Source organism: Sylvia atricapilla, chromosome 2 (genome assembly GCF_009819655.1).
Source record: "Sylvia atricapilla isolate bSylAtr1 chromosome 2, bSylAtr1.pri, whole genome shotgun sequence".
Classification (NCBI taxonomy): domain Eukaryota; kingdom Metazoa; phylum Chordata; class Aves; order Passeriformes; family Sylviidae; genus Sylvia; species Sylvia atricapilla.
In genome coordinates, this window is record NC_089141.1 from 44,035,100 (window position 1) to 44,052,127 (window position 17,028).

The following is a 17,028-nucleotide window of genomic DNA, read 5'->3' on the forward strand; positions in this document are numbered from 1 at the left end:
AATACAATATTTCATTTTATATGGAACAGATTCTTATGCACAAGTTATTAATACTATTGAATCTAGGTGATCAACATATCAAATTCTAATGCTGTCCCAGTGATTAAAGCATACTATTAGAATTTTATCCACACCAATAATTTTTAAACTACACTTTGGATTTGCAAATCCATGTACATTATGGATTATGTTAACAAGTACAAAATTTGTTAACAAGTACATACTTTTAAAAAAATGAATGAATTTTCCACTGATTTGGATGCACTTGCTAGTGTATCCAGGATAATAATTCGCAGTACATTATCTCAAATTCAGACAGAGAACAGTTCAAGAAACTAGAAGAGATTTGTTACACACAATACAGACTAGTAGCAAACAGCACCTCTGAGAGTGGCCTTTCACAAAAGATTTCCTGATTAGCTACAGATCTTCATAATTACCACCAAAAAAAAACCAGGGATGATAAAGCTCAGAAATAACTTGAAAATGCTGATCTCATCTTGTTTCATATATACAAGATTCTCACCAGTCCTGAGAAGCAGCTCCACAGATAACTGCCAGAGAACTTCCAACTCCTATAAGCAACCAGCTAAACATTTATTTTTAACCATCATTATTTTCTGCAATACTACAACAGCACCTGGAAGTCCAGACTAGCATACCATTTTTAGGCAAGAGATGGCTACTGAAGTTCCATCCACTAGATCTCTGGTAACAACTGCCATAAAAAAATTTATATACATAAAATATGTAAAATTAGTTTTAGACATAAGTACAGTGGTAGGATTGATAGACCACAAGAAGAAGGAAGATTCTGCACAATAAAGGGCAGGAAGAAAAATGAAGAGAGAAAAACAAAGGGAAAGATATAGATTACATAGTCCTACCCCCAAGCAGGCTAGGATATCTTTTTTTTTTTTTTTAATCCCTTCTATACCCTGGCTACCCTGTGCCTACAATATTCTGCTTATTGTAAATCACTCATACAACACAAGCCTTGTGCTGGACACAAATTTAGTATAGTTCACAACAGTTGTCTCACAACAGCTGAGATTCAAGGTGTTAGAATAGACCAGAATAAAACTCTGACTTAAATAAAAACCAAAAAAACACTTGAGTGTTGTAGGTCAAAATGCTGCAGGAAGTCAATGAAGACAGGGGTTATGCCACCAATAACTGATCCTCTGGATGAAGAGATTAATTTGATGTTCAACATTTTTCGCTCTCATTTCTGCAGCAAATACTTCAATGACATATTTTAATGTACACACAGTAATTTCAACTCCAGTTTTATGTATCCCAGTTTGTATCCCAAGTAATTTTCCACATGAGGGGCAGTATAACTTCCCCATTCCTGGGTAGTTCAGTTCAGCAGCATGAACTTCCAAACAATAAACACTAAAAGCAATGAATCTGCATGCCCCTACATTCTTCACACTGGGTTGGCTAAAAGCTAAAGCTCAATTCAGTTCTCCAAGGACTAGGATGGTATCAAGTCTGTGGGAAATACTGCTTTTACTGCTAGTCCTGGCTGGTCAGGGTCCAGTTTGCTACATTGGTTGTAAAGGTGAGTTTAGTTTGGAGAGCTTGAATCCAACTCTCCGCTCCCCATGTGGGATGGCACAATTTGCCAGAAAACACTAAGATACACTGCAGAATTATTACAGAAGGAGTTTCTGGACAGGGTGAATTGTATCCCATATAGAAGCAACACTCCCACTCCTGTCAACCAAGAACTTTGTGCGCTCTGCTCAGATGCACTAGCTGTTTCAGGCTGGGAATTGTTCTTTTGATCTCAGGGTTCCTTCTTGCCCAGCAATTACTGCAGTGCTTATTTCCTACTTTTCTAATGCCTTCACTTGGGAATATTTCCCCTAATTAAAATCCCTTCTAAGTTAACATCACTTCCTCAGTGACTCATTTTTCTAACCTCTAGGATAAGGTTGCTAAACCTCTTCTCTGTACCCATCATATAAGTTTCACATGCATTTCCTGCCAAGCCCAGTAAAATTTTGGCTTCTTCGGAATCGTTATCTCCTTACACTCTTCACCTTCCCAAAACCTGCCTCTGCCACCTTACAGGACACATTTTACCCTTTGCTGCCCGACAATCCTTTCATACATATTCTTTTCTCCTCTTCAGTTATCCCATTGGTATTCACTTTTCCCTGCTTTTCTGAACATGCTTCCTGCAAAACTTATCAGGAAAAAATGCATCTACCATTAATCTTCCCAATCCGCACGTCACCTCTCTTCTCTGTCTCGGTCAGTTTCCCTCTTTTCCTCCCCAATCCCTTTTTCTTCTGCTGAACTGCGCAAACCTCATTCTCACTATCTCCTCCGGCATCCGTCCCCCAGCTCCTTTTGCGCTCTCCACCACATCTGTCCTGCCCCGGCTCCTACCACTCACGCCGAAGCCTCCGCAGCCCGTCCGTCCCACCCTGTGCCCGGCCCCGAACTCCATCCGCGGCCGCGGGAGAGGGGCGGCGGCGCCAGCCCAGCCCGGCTCAGCTCAGCCCGGCCCAGCCCAGCCCAGCCCGGCTCAGCTCAGCCCGGCCCAGCCCAGCCCAGCCCGGCCCGGCCCGGCTCAGCCCAGCTCGGCTCAGCCCGGCTCAGCTCAGCCCGGCCCAGCCCGGCCCAGCCCGGCTCGGCCCAGCTCAGCCCGGCCCAGCCCAGCCCAGCTCGGCTCGGCTCAGCCCAGCCCGGCTCAGCCCAGCCCAGCCCAGCTCAGCCCGGCCCAGCCCAGCCCAGCTCGGCTCGGCTCAGCCCAGCCCAGCCCGGCCCAGCCCAGCCCAGCCCGGCCCAGCTCGGCTCGGCTCAGCCCAGCCCAGCCCAGCCCAGCCCAGCCCGGCCCTGCCGCCGGCCCTGGAGGCGAGTCGCCCCGATAAAGCGCAGAGCTTTGGGCTCGGGGCGCCCTCCAGAGGTACTACCGAACCCTGCCCTGCCCTGCCCGCCGGAGCCGAGGACACACGGCAGGGACGCGGCGCAGAGGAGGCCAGGGCAGCCCTGGCGCTTCCCACGGCCGGGAACCGCGGCCCGTCCGAGGCCGCTCTGCGTCCGCTCGGCGGCTGGGGCGGAGAGAGGGAGGGCACAGCTCGTCTCCCGCCCCCTCTCGCCTTCTCCTCCTCCTCCTGGCGGCCGCCCCTCTGTTCCTCCTTCCCTCCCTGCCGCGCCGGCTACACCGCGAGAGCGGCGCCCGCCCCGCCGGGGCGAGGGAAGGAGGCGCAGCCCGCGGGCAGAAGCTGGAGCGGACGTGTGTGCGGGCAAGGCAGCCTCTCGGGCATGAAGGGGACCGCGGGGACGCTGCCCTGCCCTGCAGCCGAGCGGGGACATCAGGTAAGCGCCCCACACGCCTGCCCGGCCCGAGCCGAGCCGACACGCTTCCAGTGCCGGGAGAGGGCAAGCGGTCCCTGGAAAGTTGTCCTGCCGCCGCCGCCGCCGGCCGAGGGGCGAAGGGCAGGGGAGGCAGCCCACGGTGCAGGGCGGCACATCGGTGTGTTCGGCAGGAGCCGCTTGGTGCCCCAGGCTGTGCCTCCCCTGTGCCCCGGCTGGAGTGCGGCCCCGGCATCCCGCGGCCGCAGGGCGCCCGTGGCCGTGCCCGCCCCGCCGAAAGTTTCCAGCGGAGTGAGGGGCGGAGAGAAGCGGGAGGGGATCACCGCGGGACGGGAGAGTGGCGAGGGAGAAGCAGCCTGTCTGTGTTGCCGTGGGCAGTGGGTGTCGCAGCTTCCCCCCGGGTGGTAGGAGCGGTGCTGCCAGCTGCTCGCTCAGCTTGTGCGGTGGTTTTTCCCTCTGGTTTGTTTCCGAGGAGTAGGATCAAGTATCCCTACAAGCGTAATGCCGGCGTCTTTAATGGCTACATCTTACTCTTCTGCGAAATTTACCCACATGCTTATGTCAGTTTAGGTAACTTTAGGAAAAACAAACTGCAAAGTGTTACCCGAAAGAGACGCGCAGCAGTACGCCTGAGACTTCAGTAGGTTTGTTATGTTGTGTGACGTAACAGTAAATGGAACTGCTGCTCTTTTTGATTTGCATTTCGTTGGGGCTTTTTAACTGAACATTTGTGGATTAAGCAGAAACTTTTAGTAAAATGTGTGAATCATCATAACGCTGTTGGAGATCAGAAAAACGGTTTAAATGTTTCGCAATTATTTTCTTCCCCCTTTGCTCATAATCTATATAAAGGATAGGCTCAAGGGGTTTGCTTAGTTCTTCTGAAGTAACTTAAGGAATCAAAAGTGAGCAGAGTTCCACACAGAGGTACCTTTGCTGCAAAGCTAAAAAAAAAAAAAAAAAAAAAAAAAAAAAATTGAACCACTTTAAAGAAAAATAACTAATCAAAAAATCTACTTTGGGAAGCTTTCTTTCCCTCCCAGCCTGAACAAAGCTGTATACGTTGTGCACTGCACTGAGAGACTGAGAGTAGAAACATTCAAACATTTCAAATGAGGCAATTTCCCCTTACGGAGAATGTTCTGCACTAACTCACCTGGTTAATTGTAGATAGTCTACCTTAACTATCAGCTGCAGTTCTGTTTTACTTAAAAGTTTTCAAATACCAAGGTAATTCCACAATATTTGTTGCAAAACCTGAAGGAAAAGCATAAATGCAATGAACCTAATTTTTTTTTGTTTGTTTTTGGGGGGTTGTGGGGTTTTTTTTTTTCTTTTTTTTTTTTTTAATTGGTTGGTTTTTAATAGAATAAATTTGAAACCAGATTTAGGGGAGCATTCTAAAAGCAGACTAGATCTAAAAGTAATGTATGCCTGCTGCTGCAGGTAACACCTGATTGTCAGCACTGATAAGGCACCATGCTTAAGGTAATTTTCAGGTTGGCACTTTTCTTAATAGGTACATGGATATATCCTTTAAGAAGGTCTGTCACAGTTAATGACCCAATGCTGCTCTAAGACTTCTTTACATGTGCTCAGACTTTTATTAATGTACTTTTATATTGGATTAAGCTGAGAGAGGGCTGAGCAAATAGAAGAAGAATGGGCATGTATAAAACTTGAAATGCTTCCCACTTTTCTGCGTTTTGTTCACTGGTTGGGTTTTTTTATTTTTTCTTTTTCATTGTCAGCTTCAAATACAACATCTCTCTGGGCTTTCACGCAAGCGGCAGGTTTTATTAAACATATGATACAATTTTCTATTGTAAAATGTTCTATAGTTCTTACTTCCTTGAAAAGTTAAGATATGATTAGGGAATTGTCATTTTTCTTGACAGCATGACAGTTAAAACTTGGTTTGCATAGAAGTGATCATGTGTATTGTATTAAAAGGAGATGTCATTCTGAATTGTCTGACAAACTTTTCAACTCTCTTTTTATGGAGGTGGATATATTGCTGGTAAAATCACTGTTAGGATGTAACTAAGATTTAAGGATGAATTGATGTTGTAGTGACCTTAGGATTTTTAGTATAGTTTTAATATTTAGAAGCCTACGGATTTAGTGCTCAGGTCTGTAACCAGATATTTGAATTAATTTTATTCACATCAGCATCTTAGTTAAATTCACAGAAGTACTGGTACTTAAGCTATGCTGAGGTAGAATGTGGATAGAATATACTGAAGCGAAATGCTTTGTTTGCTAGTAAGCTCTCTGTTCTGATAACATGTCCAAATTGTATATAGGGATTGCTGTCAAAAGCTGAGCTCATGTTAGGAATCAGAAGCTTAAATGTGGCTGGGTGTCCAACAAATGTTCTTTCATAGCATGTGAAATCTTAAGTGATGAAAATGGCCAGGTGAGGCAGGGGGTAGGGGGGCATATAAAATGCCATCAAGGTATGGAAGTATGAGAAGTTAGGTAAAAGGGGAAAAAAAGAGGAGGAATTTAGGAGTTGGAGGTTTGGGGTTTTATTTGCTGTGATTTGTTTTGTTTGTTTGGGAGGACTTGTTTGTTTGGCTTTTTAACACGAACATTTGCTCTAAAAACGGAGTTACCCCTTTTGAAGGTAATGCACACCTTGAGGATTTTGGGTAAAAGTCTACATGAAGGAACAGGTGAGGTATTTGCTTTTACATGAAAACTGTCGTTGCATATACAGCTTTTTTTCTTATAGTTCTGTTTGCAGACCTTGTACTGCTATATTTAAAAGTATCTATTGAACCATGATAGAAAACTTTTACTTTGTTATTAAACCTATCTGGTGTGGTTGGAGTTGATAAAATCATTGTGAAACTAGTTAACTGTTGTTAGTGTTTTTAGAGAAGCAAGAAACTGATAAAAAGTGGAATATACTGTCTAAAGAAAATTGTGTCTTAGTTACAAGTTCTATTCCCAGGCACTGAGAAGTACCTATGATAAATCTGTAAAAAAACAGGACTAGATTTAGGGAAAGGATTCCTTCTGGTCACCACAAACAAGTAATATTCCTGCCAAATGAGCTTTCACTTTGCATGCACTTTCTGGATGTTGGTTTCCTCTCAATTGAAAGACTCCTCATTATGTAATTTTTGCTTTCTTTGTCACCTTTTTTAGACCTCTGGTAGTTAATGTTTTCTGCCGAGTTCCTCTGATTTCTTTCTTTATTTCATAGGTAGAGAATGTTCCGTAAGGAAATTACAGCTGTAGCCTTACCAACAGGTAAAGATTAGCTTCAGTTCAAGGTAGCATGTTGTCTTTTATGCAAGAATGTGGTATTGCTGATCATTTATACTCATGGAACTCTAACCACCAAAATATCAGAATAGCTACACGCTGTGTGTCCTCATCCAGTCTTTTCTCAGTTCATTATTTTTTTAGTTAAACTATTTACATTATTTAATTGCATTTTAATTTTCTCCTAGATTATGTTTTCTATTTAACATCATTATTCTGAGTTTTAGTCCTGTATACTAAGATTTTTAGTTCTGGCTTCTAGATCTCCTTGGCCTGATGTCATGCTTAGATGTAAAAACTATACTCTATCATTTCACTTATTAATAAAGTGATTCATATCTGTCAGGAAAGGCTAGAAAAGCTTTTTCTTAGCACAGTAATGTAACCTGTTTTCTTAATTAACCAATCTAATGGGTTTCAGTACCAGGTATTATGAGTGTATAAATATGGGTATTATTGTTTTTAAGAAACTATTATAAAGTCTAAAGGAGGAGTAGTATATATTTATTTAAGAAAGTGCCTTTTAATTTAGAAATTCTTTTTAATACAATAGTTTTACTGAGCAACCAAATACGTTTTCCTGAATGTCAGGTCAAAATACTCCTGAGCAGTATCCCTTGCAACTGTATCATGTATACTACTTGCAATTAAAATGCTGTACACAAACCTCGTGAAAATTAACAAGGTAACATAAGTGCTAGTTTTACTTTTTAGTTTCTGACAATTATTTGTAGCAAGTAACTTTAGTCACCAAATAGTGGGGAATAATATGTCAAATTATTGAGCTGTTTGATTACCTATTATGCTTTAGATAATTTCTAAGGTCATTCAAATTTCACATTTTTGCACATTTATGAAAACATCAGAGAAAAACTAAAATAGTATTATGAAAACTCGTTTTCTGTTAGGGGTGTATGGCATTGAAAACCTTAACAGTCTTTTATGAAATGGGCATTAAATGAAATTTTATGTTATATTTACCTGTTTTCTACGAATATGTAGAGTCTTAGGTTTAACAGAGTGATCCTGAACAGCTAATTATTTTTTTTTTTGCATTTCACTGAGTTGACTCACTGTGATGTTCCAAACTAATATATTTGTCAATATTACTGTCAAGTCACATTACATGTATCAGCCTCTGAAAGTGAAGAATTATTTTTTGGGAACTTTGATATATCTGAGTCATACAAAAATACCTAAATAAATTCCTTGCTTGTGGTTGTGTATTAAGCATTCTATACTTCTGAGGATGTATTTATTATAAATAATTCTGGAGAATCCATAATATCATGTCTGTATAAACCTGGAGAAATAGCTTCTATTTGTTTTCTAAGAATTGCACTATGAAATTTGGATTTTCTATATTGAACACCATTACTATTATCAGATACTCTAAAAACATGGTTTTCTATATTGCAAAAAAGTAGATGGCATTTTGAATAGGAGCTCTGAAGAAAAAGTTCCAGGATTCAAGAAATTGCACAATATACACTGAAAATCCCATTCATGAATCTAAAAATGACATAATAACATATATAACTTGATTCTAAACCAGCAATTTATTTGATTTCAGAAACAAGTAATTTTTGTCTGTTACTATCTGTCAATTTTCCTAAATTCTTTATTTGCTGATGAGGAATTGTAAACTAATATGCAACATTATTTGAGAAGAATGTTGTATGTGAAAAATCATAGCATGATATTGGTTCCCTGACTTGATTTTCTTGGAACGCAGGACTTTCTCAGGCTGTGAAGATTTTTGCTCAGAGATTTGAAGACAGCGATTATTTTTTACATGGAGGTGCATATGCACATGATTAGAAAGGACTTAGTCTTTTCCTGGTGCTGTTTACAAAACTTTGAAGTACTTAAACAACCAAGGAAAGAGAAACAAAATGGAAAAATCTGGTTGATTAAATAAATTTCACTAGAATCTTTCAATCCATTCTCAGAAAATAACTCCCCCAGATAATTTGAGAAAAGTAGATTGTAAGCAGTCTTAAAAAGACTGCAATAGCAGCCAGTGTGGAAGTCCAGAGACCTCCTGATTACTCCTCCTCTTTGTTGTCAGAACCATCATTGGGTTCTGAAGCCTTCTCTTATTTAATAAGAAGGTTCAGTTTTTAGTAAACCATTTACTGTATCTTGGCAATGGTCAGAGTTACTCTTTGTCTGAAGTAGGTTATATTACTTCTCTGAGGGCATTTCATTGTTGGATGAGCTGTGTTCATGTATCTAGAAGAAAGTCAAGAGGCCTTCTCAGGATCTTTTAAAGAATCTGATGACCTTACCAAGCCTTTAGGCAATGGGATCTTTTTCTTTGCTTAGTTCACTCACTGGCTGGCTAATGCCAGATCCTCTCAGAGCTGTAGAATGGCTTGGATTGGAAGGGACTGTAAAGATCATCCAGTTCCAAATCCGCTGCCGTGGGGGGCTGTACAAAGTCCCATCCAAGTGGGCACTAGAATGTCCCAAAAGAGTTAGGGATCATACAGAAGTCTCTATATTATTGGAGATAATCATACTCCTAGTTAGGATTGTGATCTGCACAGAGGAATGTACAGGAATATACCCAGGCATTTGAGTTCCAGTAACTGATGTGGAAATGGCTGTGACTGTGCTGCCAATATGATTGTTAGATGCAGGAATCACAGGGCTGTGGGAAGATGTGTACACTGTCTTTGCTTATTGTTACTGACATAGTTTCAGTGAGTGACACCAGCCAGGACAGATAGCCTTCAGAGAGCCTTCTACTGTAGTCTAATTAAGTCATCTTGTCAGTTACGGTGTTTTAGTTCCAGAACATTTAATGCTTTCTTCTTGTTCAGTCTATGTAGAGAAAGTGACAGTATTAAATTTAGATGGTCTGAATCGCTTATTACACCTTTGAACTTAAGAGTCATGTTAAGTTGTGATACTACTTGGTTTAAATACCACTTTAAAAGGAAAAAAAAGAAAAAAAAAAAACCACAAAAACAAAACAAAAAAAAAAAACCAAACCAACAAAAGTTGTGCTATGGGGGTTAAGTACACTCGCTCATCATGCCTTTTTCAAGGGTAGAATTACCATGAAATTTCAGTCAAGTTTTGCAACAAGTTACCCAAGGTACCACTAAGGACCTTCTCTGTTAGGAACAATTGTTTCAGGTTAAGTATTGCAGATGTGCTGCAGTTATTGATGCAACTGAACATAGCTTTGAAAGCTACAGCAGTATTACAGTGTTGCACAGGTCTTTATTGATTCTGTTGCAAGGGAATACCTTAAGAAATTGAAAATGCAACTAAAATACTGCATTTTAGGGAGTACAGTCGGTTTCGTGCTATGTTTGAACATTGCATGTGTAGGATACAATAGACTTGAGGTGACTGAAATTTTAAATGCTAACTTCTCAATGGAAAAGTAAAGTCAGCTTATACTAGCAGTGAAAATTTGTGCCTGTCCTCCAACAAAATTAACAGGGCTTCAAGAAAACCATATGCATTTATGAGAAAAGATATATTTTTATCTTCTTTCATAACATATGCTGTCTTCTTAACAGCACATTTGACTGATGGCTTAGGGCAATACAGCAGTCTCATCAGGCCTGTCTTTTTAGGGGAAGTCATTATGCTACTTCTGAAGTGTCTGCAGTAACCCATCAACATGGGTTATTATTGGGTTCTTAATACTGTAATATTAGGATATATGTATGATTCTGCTCTTTGTCCAGCTTGTATCTTGCCTTCCTAATCCCTCTTTAGATATTTTCCAAGGATAGAGATTGCTTGTATTTTTTTTAACACTAGCATTTGAGCAATGTAGGAAATAAAGAAGATTGTAAGGAAATTTTCACTGTTGTTGCTTTCTTATTTTCATAAGTGAAGGTTTTTCTTAAATCTGGGACACATGAAATATTTGTACTAAAAGGAAGCATCCCTCCCTCTTAGGTATGGTGCTGTGTACCTCTTTTGTCTACTAGTTAAACCTAATGATTGCCAAACTGTTCTCAGTTTTGGGAGTGTTTTGTAGTAATCTCTCTAAGACACATCTTAATATTTTTTTCTTGGGATTTTTACTGTCATACAATGTCTCATACACTGCATGTACTGAATTCCTTGGAATATTTTTAAATTATTTGTTAATTATGGGAGTTTTTGTCAGGAGCTGTATTCGGATTTTTGTTTGTTTGTTTGATGTTTAAATTGTAGGTTAACTTGCTGCCAGTTGAATCAGTAACCCAAACTAAGCATCCATTGTTACTGTTAGCTCAGCTGAGTCCAAAAATATGCTAATAACAAATCCATTTAGTCCTCCATTCCAACAAAAAATGCAAGTGTGCCTAAGCATGCCAATGAATTCTTGTCTCAGGTTGCTTGTATAGTTGGCACCTATGTCTGCACATATGTCTTTGAGCATGCCAGACCTTTATCTGTGATGAATGCAACACTGATTGAAGACATTACATTGGCAGATAATAATTTTTGGACGTTCATGCTGATTCATGTATTTTCTTTAGTCCTATCATCAAGCTGATGAGCAAGTACAGAAAATTTTACCGTTTTTCCAGCCCACGTTTCCAGCAGATATTTACTCTTGGCTGATAGACTTACTTCAAGGTCCATACCTATTCAGAAATCAGCACCTCATGCAAATATCCAAGAGTTGAGGCCATCTGTGAAATCTGCTTCACATCTATCTATCATTAGGGTTTATTGATTGTACTGTCATTTTCAGGTGATAATCTCTGATCAAGGTCAGTCTCTTTCCCATGAGTACTGCAGCTTTCAGCCCACTGTGTAAATGATGAGCAAGGACTCAAGGAGTCTTTTTGCAGAGTGTGCAGAAAATCATAATTAACAGCAGAAGTGACTAGACTAAAATAATTTTTACATGGCTGCATGTAAAATCCTGTTCTTAGTTTAATTGCATCTCCATAAGGTTTTGGGAGATTTAGTTGAGTTGTGGGAATGCATTTTTGGTTGAGTTCACACTTACCTTACAGCTATGTCTACAATTCACTTATTTTTCCAGGCAATTTTTTCTGATTCATGTGGCAAAATATTCTGAAGAAGTTAATATAGATTTACTAGTTACAACAAGATTACTTCTTGGGACTTGAATTTGTCTTGGCAGGTTGAACTACTGTGTGGTTTTTTCCATCTCTTACTGATTATTTGTGGCAGTTCTGCAAATACAATGCCTTCATGGAAGTAGTAAGTTAACTAAAACCATCAGCAATCATACTTTTTCTACTTTATTGGCAATTGTGAAAAAAGAAGAAAATGCATAGCTGACAATAAGTAGGTTGACTGAAGTTGGTTGTAGTAACAAGCTGGAATTAGCTGCAACAGACATCACCTAGAAGTCACCCAATGCTAATACACATCTCCTGATAGTTGTCTTTGGAAAAGTCTGGAAAATGAGTTCATTCTTTCTGTTCATCCTTTTGAATAGCTTATTATTGCAGACATTATTCTAAAGGAGATGCTGGCATGTCTTTTCTTCCTGTTAGTTTTAGATGTAAACTCATTTGGTATCAAGTACATGAATTATGCTTTTTCACAATCTAGGTCTTTGATGGGGGAAAAAAAAATCATGAGATAAAATTGACATGCTCCAAGCCTTTGTCACAAGAAACCAATTGTACTGGATGAGGAACAAGGACAACTGGTAGTGTCTTCAACAGTCACAATAGACTGCAGAAACAGGGTGATTTGGATGGGAAGAAAATATTATCTCTTTTTTTCCCCTATGAAACACCCTGAGATTATTATTCTTTAGAATCAGTTGACAGGAACAAATGAGAATCTTTAACTGAAACTATGTGTAAGTGATAGTGTGAAAACAAATGTAAAGATGTCTGAAAGGTACTCAAAGCAATTTCATTTGTCTACTTAAAATGGGTATTAAAATCATAATAATTTTCTAGTAATGGTTCTAGGAAATTGTATACTCTTACAGTATGTGAAGTAAGTCACCTGCAACATGGAAGGAGGTCTTTATGTCATAGAAAAGAATCATAAAATTGTCTGGGTTGAAAGGAATCTTAAAGATGATGCATTTCCAATCACCTGCCACAGGTAGGGACACCTGCCACTACATGATATTTCTCAAAGCCCCAGCCAGCCTGGCTTTGGACACCAGGACATCCCAAAAGAGTTAGAGCATACAGTAGCCAATTGGAGATAATCATAGTGGCAGTTAGGGATTGCTGTCTGCATAGAGGAATGTGTGGATATATGCAATAATCTGAGTTTCAGCAGCTAATGTGGAAATGGCTGTGACTGTGCTGCCAATATAATTGTTAGATGCAGGAATCACAGGGCTGTGGGAAGATGTGTACACTGTCTTTGCTTATTGTTACTGACATAGTTTCAATGAGTGACAACAGCCAGGACAGATAGCCTTCAGAGAGCCTTCTACTGTAGTCTAATTAAGTCATCTTGTCAGTTACGGTGTTTTAGTTCCAGAACATTTAATGCTTTCTTCTTGTTCAGTCTATGTAAAGAAAGTGACAGTATTAAATTTAGATGGTCTGAATCACTTATTTTTGAACTTTGAACTTAAGAGTCATGTTAAGTTGTGCTACTGCTTGGTTTAAATGAAATACTGGACATCGGGCTATTTTTTGATGGGACACTCCTCTTGCTCTCTGTTCTGTCCTTTACCACTGCAGATTGTTTTTGTTGCCTCCATCCTTTCTGGGTCCCTTTTATTTTGTTTGCTTTTCTCATTGTATTTCTTGGTTTCTTTTTTGCATGTTGTTCCTATGTCTTCATGTTTCTCACCTCTGATAAAGCAATCTTGTCTTCTCTTTAGTATAGATGACTCTTCCTTTCTTCCTGAACATAACCCAACTGGATTTTGAGAGTCCAGTAGAAAGCTGTCTGGCCTCATTACATAGCAAAATTCCATAGCGAAGTCCGGGAACTGGAAGGAAGAAAAGAAAAGTTTTGATTAACCTAGTGAAAGATCTGTCTATAAGCAGTTCCAGGAGATCATGACAGATTAGTTTTAAGTAAAATGTAGGGGAAACATTATTGATACGAGTTTTCTTGAGCTTCAGCTTCCTGAGGAGTCATTAGTGTTGTTAGTGTACATTGTCTTTCTCATATTTGTCATAAGAAACCATGAGGTTTGTTTTAATGAGTTTGATAGTTCTAATTTTTATGTAAGTGTTTTCCATCATCATTATTGAATAATTGTCTATCCCACTGAGAGATCTTTGGACTTCTACCATTACAGAAGTGTCTGAACGGACGAAGAGAACGTTTTGCTCACTTGTGCTTCTTCCCAGAATTAAACAAGTATAATTAAAGCTGTGGTACTGGTGGCTTACTGGTTTTGAATAGCTGAGTTTTGTTTCTGGAAGTAACACCATTTTATGCCATTAAGAGGGCCTCAGGATATTTGCCTTACATTTTAATAGCAAATTTAGTACATATTTTATGTAGCTAGAGTATGTGTTAGTGAGAAGTGGTGCTCCACTTATTTGTCCAATTCTGTAAATAACAGACTAAATAGGGCCCAACTTTCCCAGTGAATAAATCTCAAAGCTTATTTAGTAACAGGTGACACATCCCATGCCACTGAACCTTTTGTTCAGTGGCAGAAGGTATAGCCTTACTTAGAGGTGTCAGACTTTACTGCGATAATGTAAGAATCCAATTATCTTTTTTTAACTATTCCTACTTTTTTTTTTTTTTTTTTTTTTTTTTTTTTTTTTTGTGACCAGCCATGCTGAAATTTTAATGAGACTTCTCAGGCTTACTTCAACAGATAGATGCAGAATGAGCATTTTTATAACTGGCATAAAAGCTGTTATGTTTTATCACAAGGCCTTCCTATTGTCTTGTTTGACTTTTGTAAGATAAGTAAACATTATCTCAGAAGAAACTTCAAGGAACACCCCTGATTTTGTTGTGTATACATAAAAATCCATACACATACACTTTTTTGGTATTACATCTGTATGTTTGCTTCTCAGCTAGACTTGCTGATACATTCTGATTATGTAATATATCCTAACTGCAGAAATCACTTTTTTCACATTTTCATTAAGCCTGAGTTCATAGTAACACTGAGGTCATCATGTTTATGTAACACAACCATGGGACCACCTTATCAAAACTCCTTGTTGCTAAAGCAGCTTGACCTTGCCTTTAATTTACTAATCAAAAGCAATCCTAGCAGGCAGTTCAAACACAAATACCATATCTTTGTTTTCCTTTGTAAGTAACAAATAAGGTCACAGTAACTGGACAAGGGGAAAGCATTACCAAACTGATTGGGCCTAAATTTCCCCCTTATATTGCTGAAAATAAAATATTAAAAGAAATTTTTAAAAACTCTTTCCTCCCCGAGCTAGAAATATTAGGCTTACTCTGTATTCACTGTAGACTGTGTGCTACTCCAAATAGCTTGGAGTGAGCTGCTGCTCTCAAAAACAAGTGATTAGCCCTTCTCCTGAACTTTTCCTAAAGATTTTGTGGACCAATAGGGAAAGGCTGTGGATCATTCTGTTGTGGCTGTCCAGTGCCAGTCACTATTTTTTTCTGAAGATTTATGGATTCTGCTTTGGCATGAGATTGCATTTGCCACTATAACAGGAAGTAGGCTGTTTGGTCCTTTGGAAATCAGCTCACTGAAATGTGCCACCAGCAGAAGGGCTTCTCCAGTATAGTCCTTCTGCCTTGTTTTTTGTCCCAAGGATCCTGAAAAATAAAGTACCGGAAGTGGATTGGTCTGCTATTGCTGTCAAAGTTAGTTAATCCAATAACCTGGTACTGAAAATTTCCTGTAAAATTTAACTGAGAGAAGGCTAAATCTGAAGTGGATTGTTGTCATGTGCTGTGAATGGACTCTACAAGAAATTGTAAAAGCAGATATGTAACACATGTTGCAGAGAAGACAAATTCTCTTTTGGAGTTCATTGAAAGTCAATCTTATTACAAATCCATAGGATTTGTAAGTACTGGGTGTTTGGAATATTGCTATTTTTAAAATTTATCCCACCTGTTTAAAGTACTGTGAATACAGGATACATACATAGCTAATAATGGAGATCATAAATATTAGCAGATGTCAAGGACAGGTTAAATGCTAAATCCTAAGAGGGGAATTTGTGATCTTTGCAAATACCTCACATGCTCAATCTGTCATCCTGAAAAATTATAGGCCACAACCAAGTGAATGCGTATTTCTTCATGCTGATGTATTTTGACAGATTGTGTTCAGGATTTTATGTTAAGAATTTACATTGTATACATGGGTTGTGTTTCTTAAAGTTCATGAAAGATTTTTTAAAAATTGCTATTTACCTGCTGCATGCTGAGTAAGAACAAGCTAAATAGAATCTAATTTTTTTTAGATTATAAAAAAATAAATACTGCTTGTAACATGGAACTTTTTGTATGCAAACTTATAAAAAGCATAAGACCAAATACAGTCTAGTAAAAAGAGTTTACCTTTTCCCAACAACTAGCAAGGTTTTCCTTTTCTGAAGAGTACCTACTGGGAATATTTTGGGCGGTATTTGCCTGTAATAAATATGACCTAATATGCAATAGGTCTTTAAAATAATTTATGACTTGATGTATAGTGCACATACAGTTAACGTAAAATAGTGCAATGGCTATAAATCTTATAAGTCCAAAATTCTGTCTCCAGAGCCAGAAGCAAAGGAGTTGTTTTACACAGGAGAGTGCTGAATTTTATTTTATGTAACTTGGAAAAAGCAATTGATGACCTAGCCACATTTTTTATTATAGACTAGAAAAAGGGACAGGGAAGTGGGAAGCCAAATTCAGAAAGTTACTAGCTATGGAACCATACTACTTCTCCTTACAAGAGAATGCCTTATCAGCCAGACTGTAGATTAATATTAGATAGGTTCAGTCTCAAGCCAGTCTGCTTCATGTTGGATCATTGTGAAGCAAAGAATAATAAATTTTGATATAAGAGAGAATAGTAACAGGGGACATTGTAGTATAATCAGAAAAAGACCTCAGAAGGAAATGTGTCCACTGACAACAGCTGTTCCTTGAGATGAGTAGTAGGTTCTGGCCCATGTCCATTCTTCCTTGAAGCCTGAGACTCTTCAGAAAGATAAGTTGCATCCCTGCTGCATATAAGCAGGAGCATTGATGATGTAAGCAGCTACTTCAGAAGATTTGGTATTTTCACAGCATAGTCTTCCTTGTTCTTGAGCTGCTTTATCTCTTGAGAGTGTTGTGCTATTTATACAAGCCATTGGTTTGTGGTAATTGCCTAGATTTGATATTGCTGTAACTTCACCATTGGTGAAGCTGTGATCCCAGAGTGCTTATGTAGGGTTATCCTGGTTTATGGAATACAACTTCATGAACTAACATGAAATGTTGTAATTTGGCATCTGTGATCCTATTATACTATGAAGTTTGAAAGAAACTGCTGTCTTG

At 39.2% G+C, this 17,028-nt stretch overlaps 1 protein-coding gene across 5 annotated transcripts in view; it reads left to right on the forward strand.

The window, feature by feature from the left end:
- Window positions 1–3,143: 3,143 nt before the first annotated feature.
- Window positions 3,144–17,028, forward strand: part of SGCG (sarcoglycan gamma) — a 106,622-nt gene continuing 92,737 nt past the window's right edge. For all 5 annotated transcript variants that reach the window (XM_066313066.1, XM_066313069.1, XM_066313067.1 and 2 more), the window contains exon 1: window positions 3,144–3,336. Coding sequence is in view for 1 of the 5 variants with exons in the window: in XM_066313065.1 (XP_066169162.1) it covers window positions 3,283–3,336 (54 nt within the window). In the remaining 4 variants the exon portion in view is untranslated. The remainder of the gene's footprint in view (window positions 3,337–17,028) is intronic.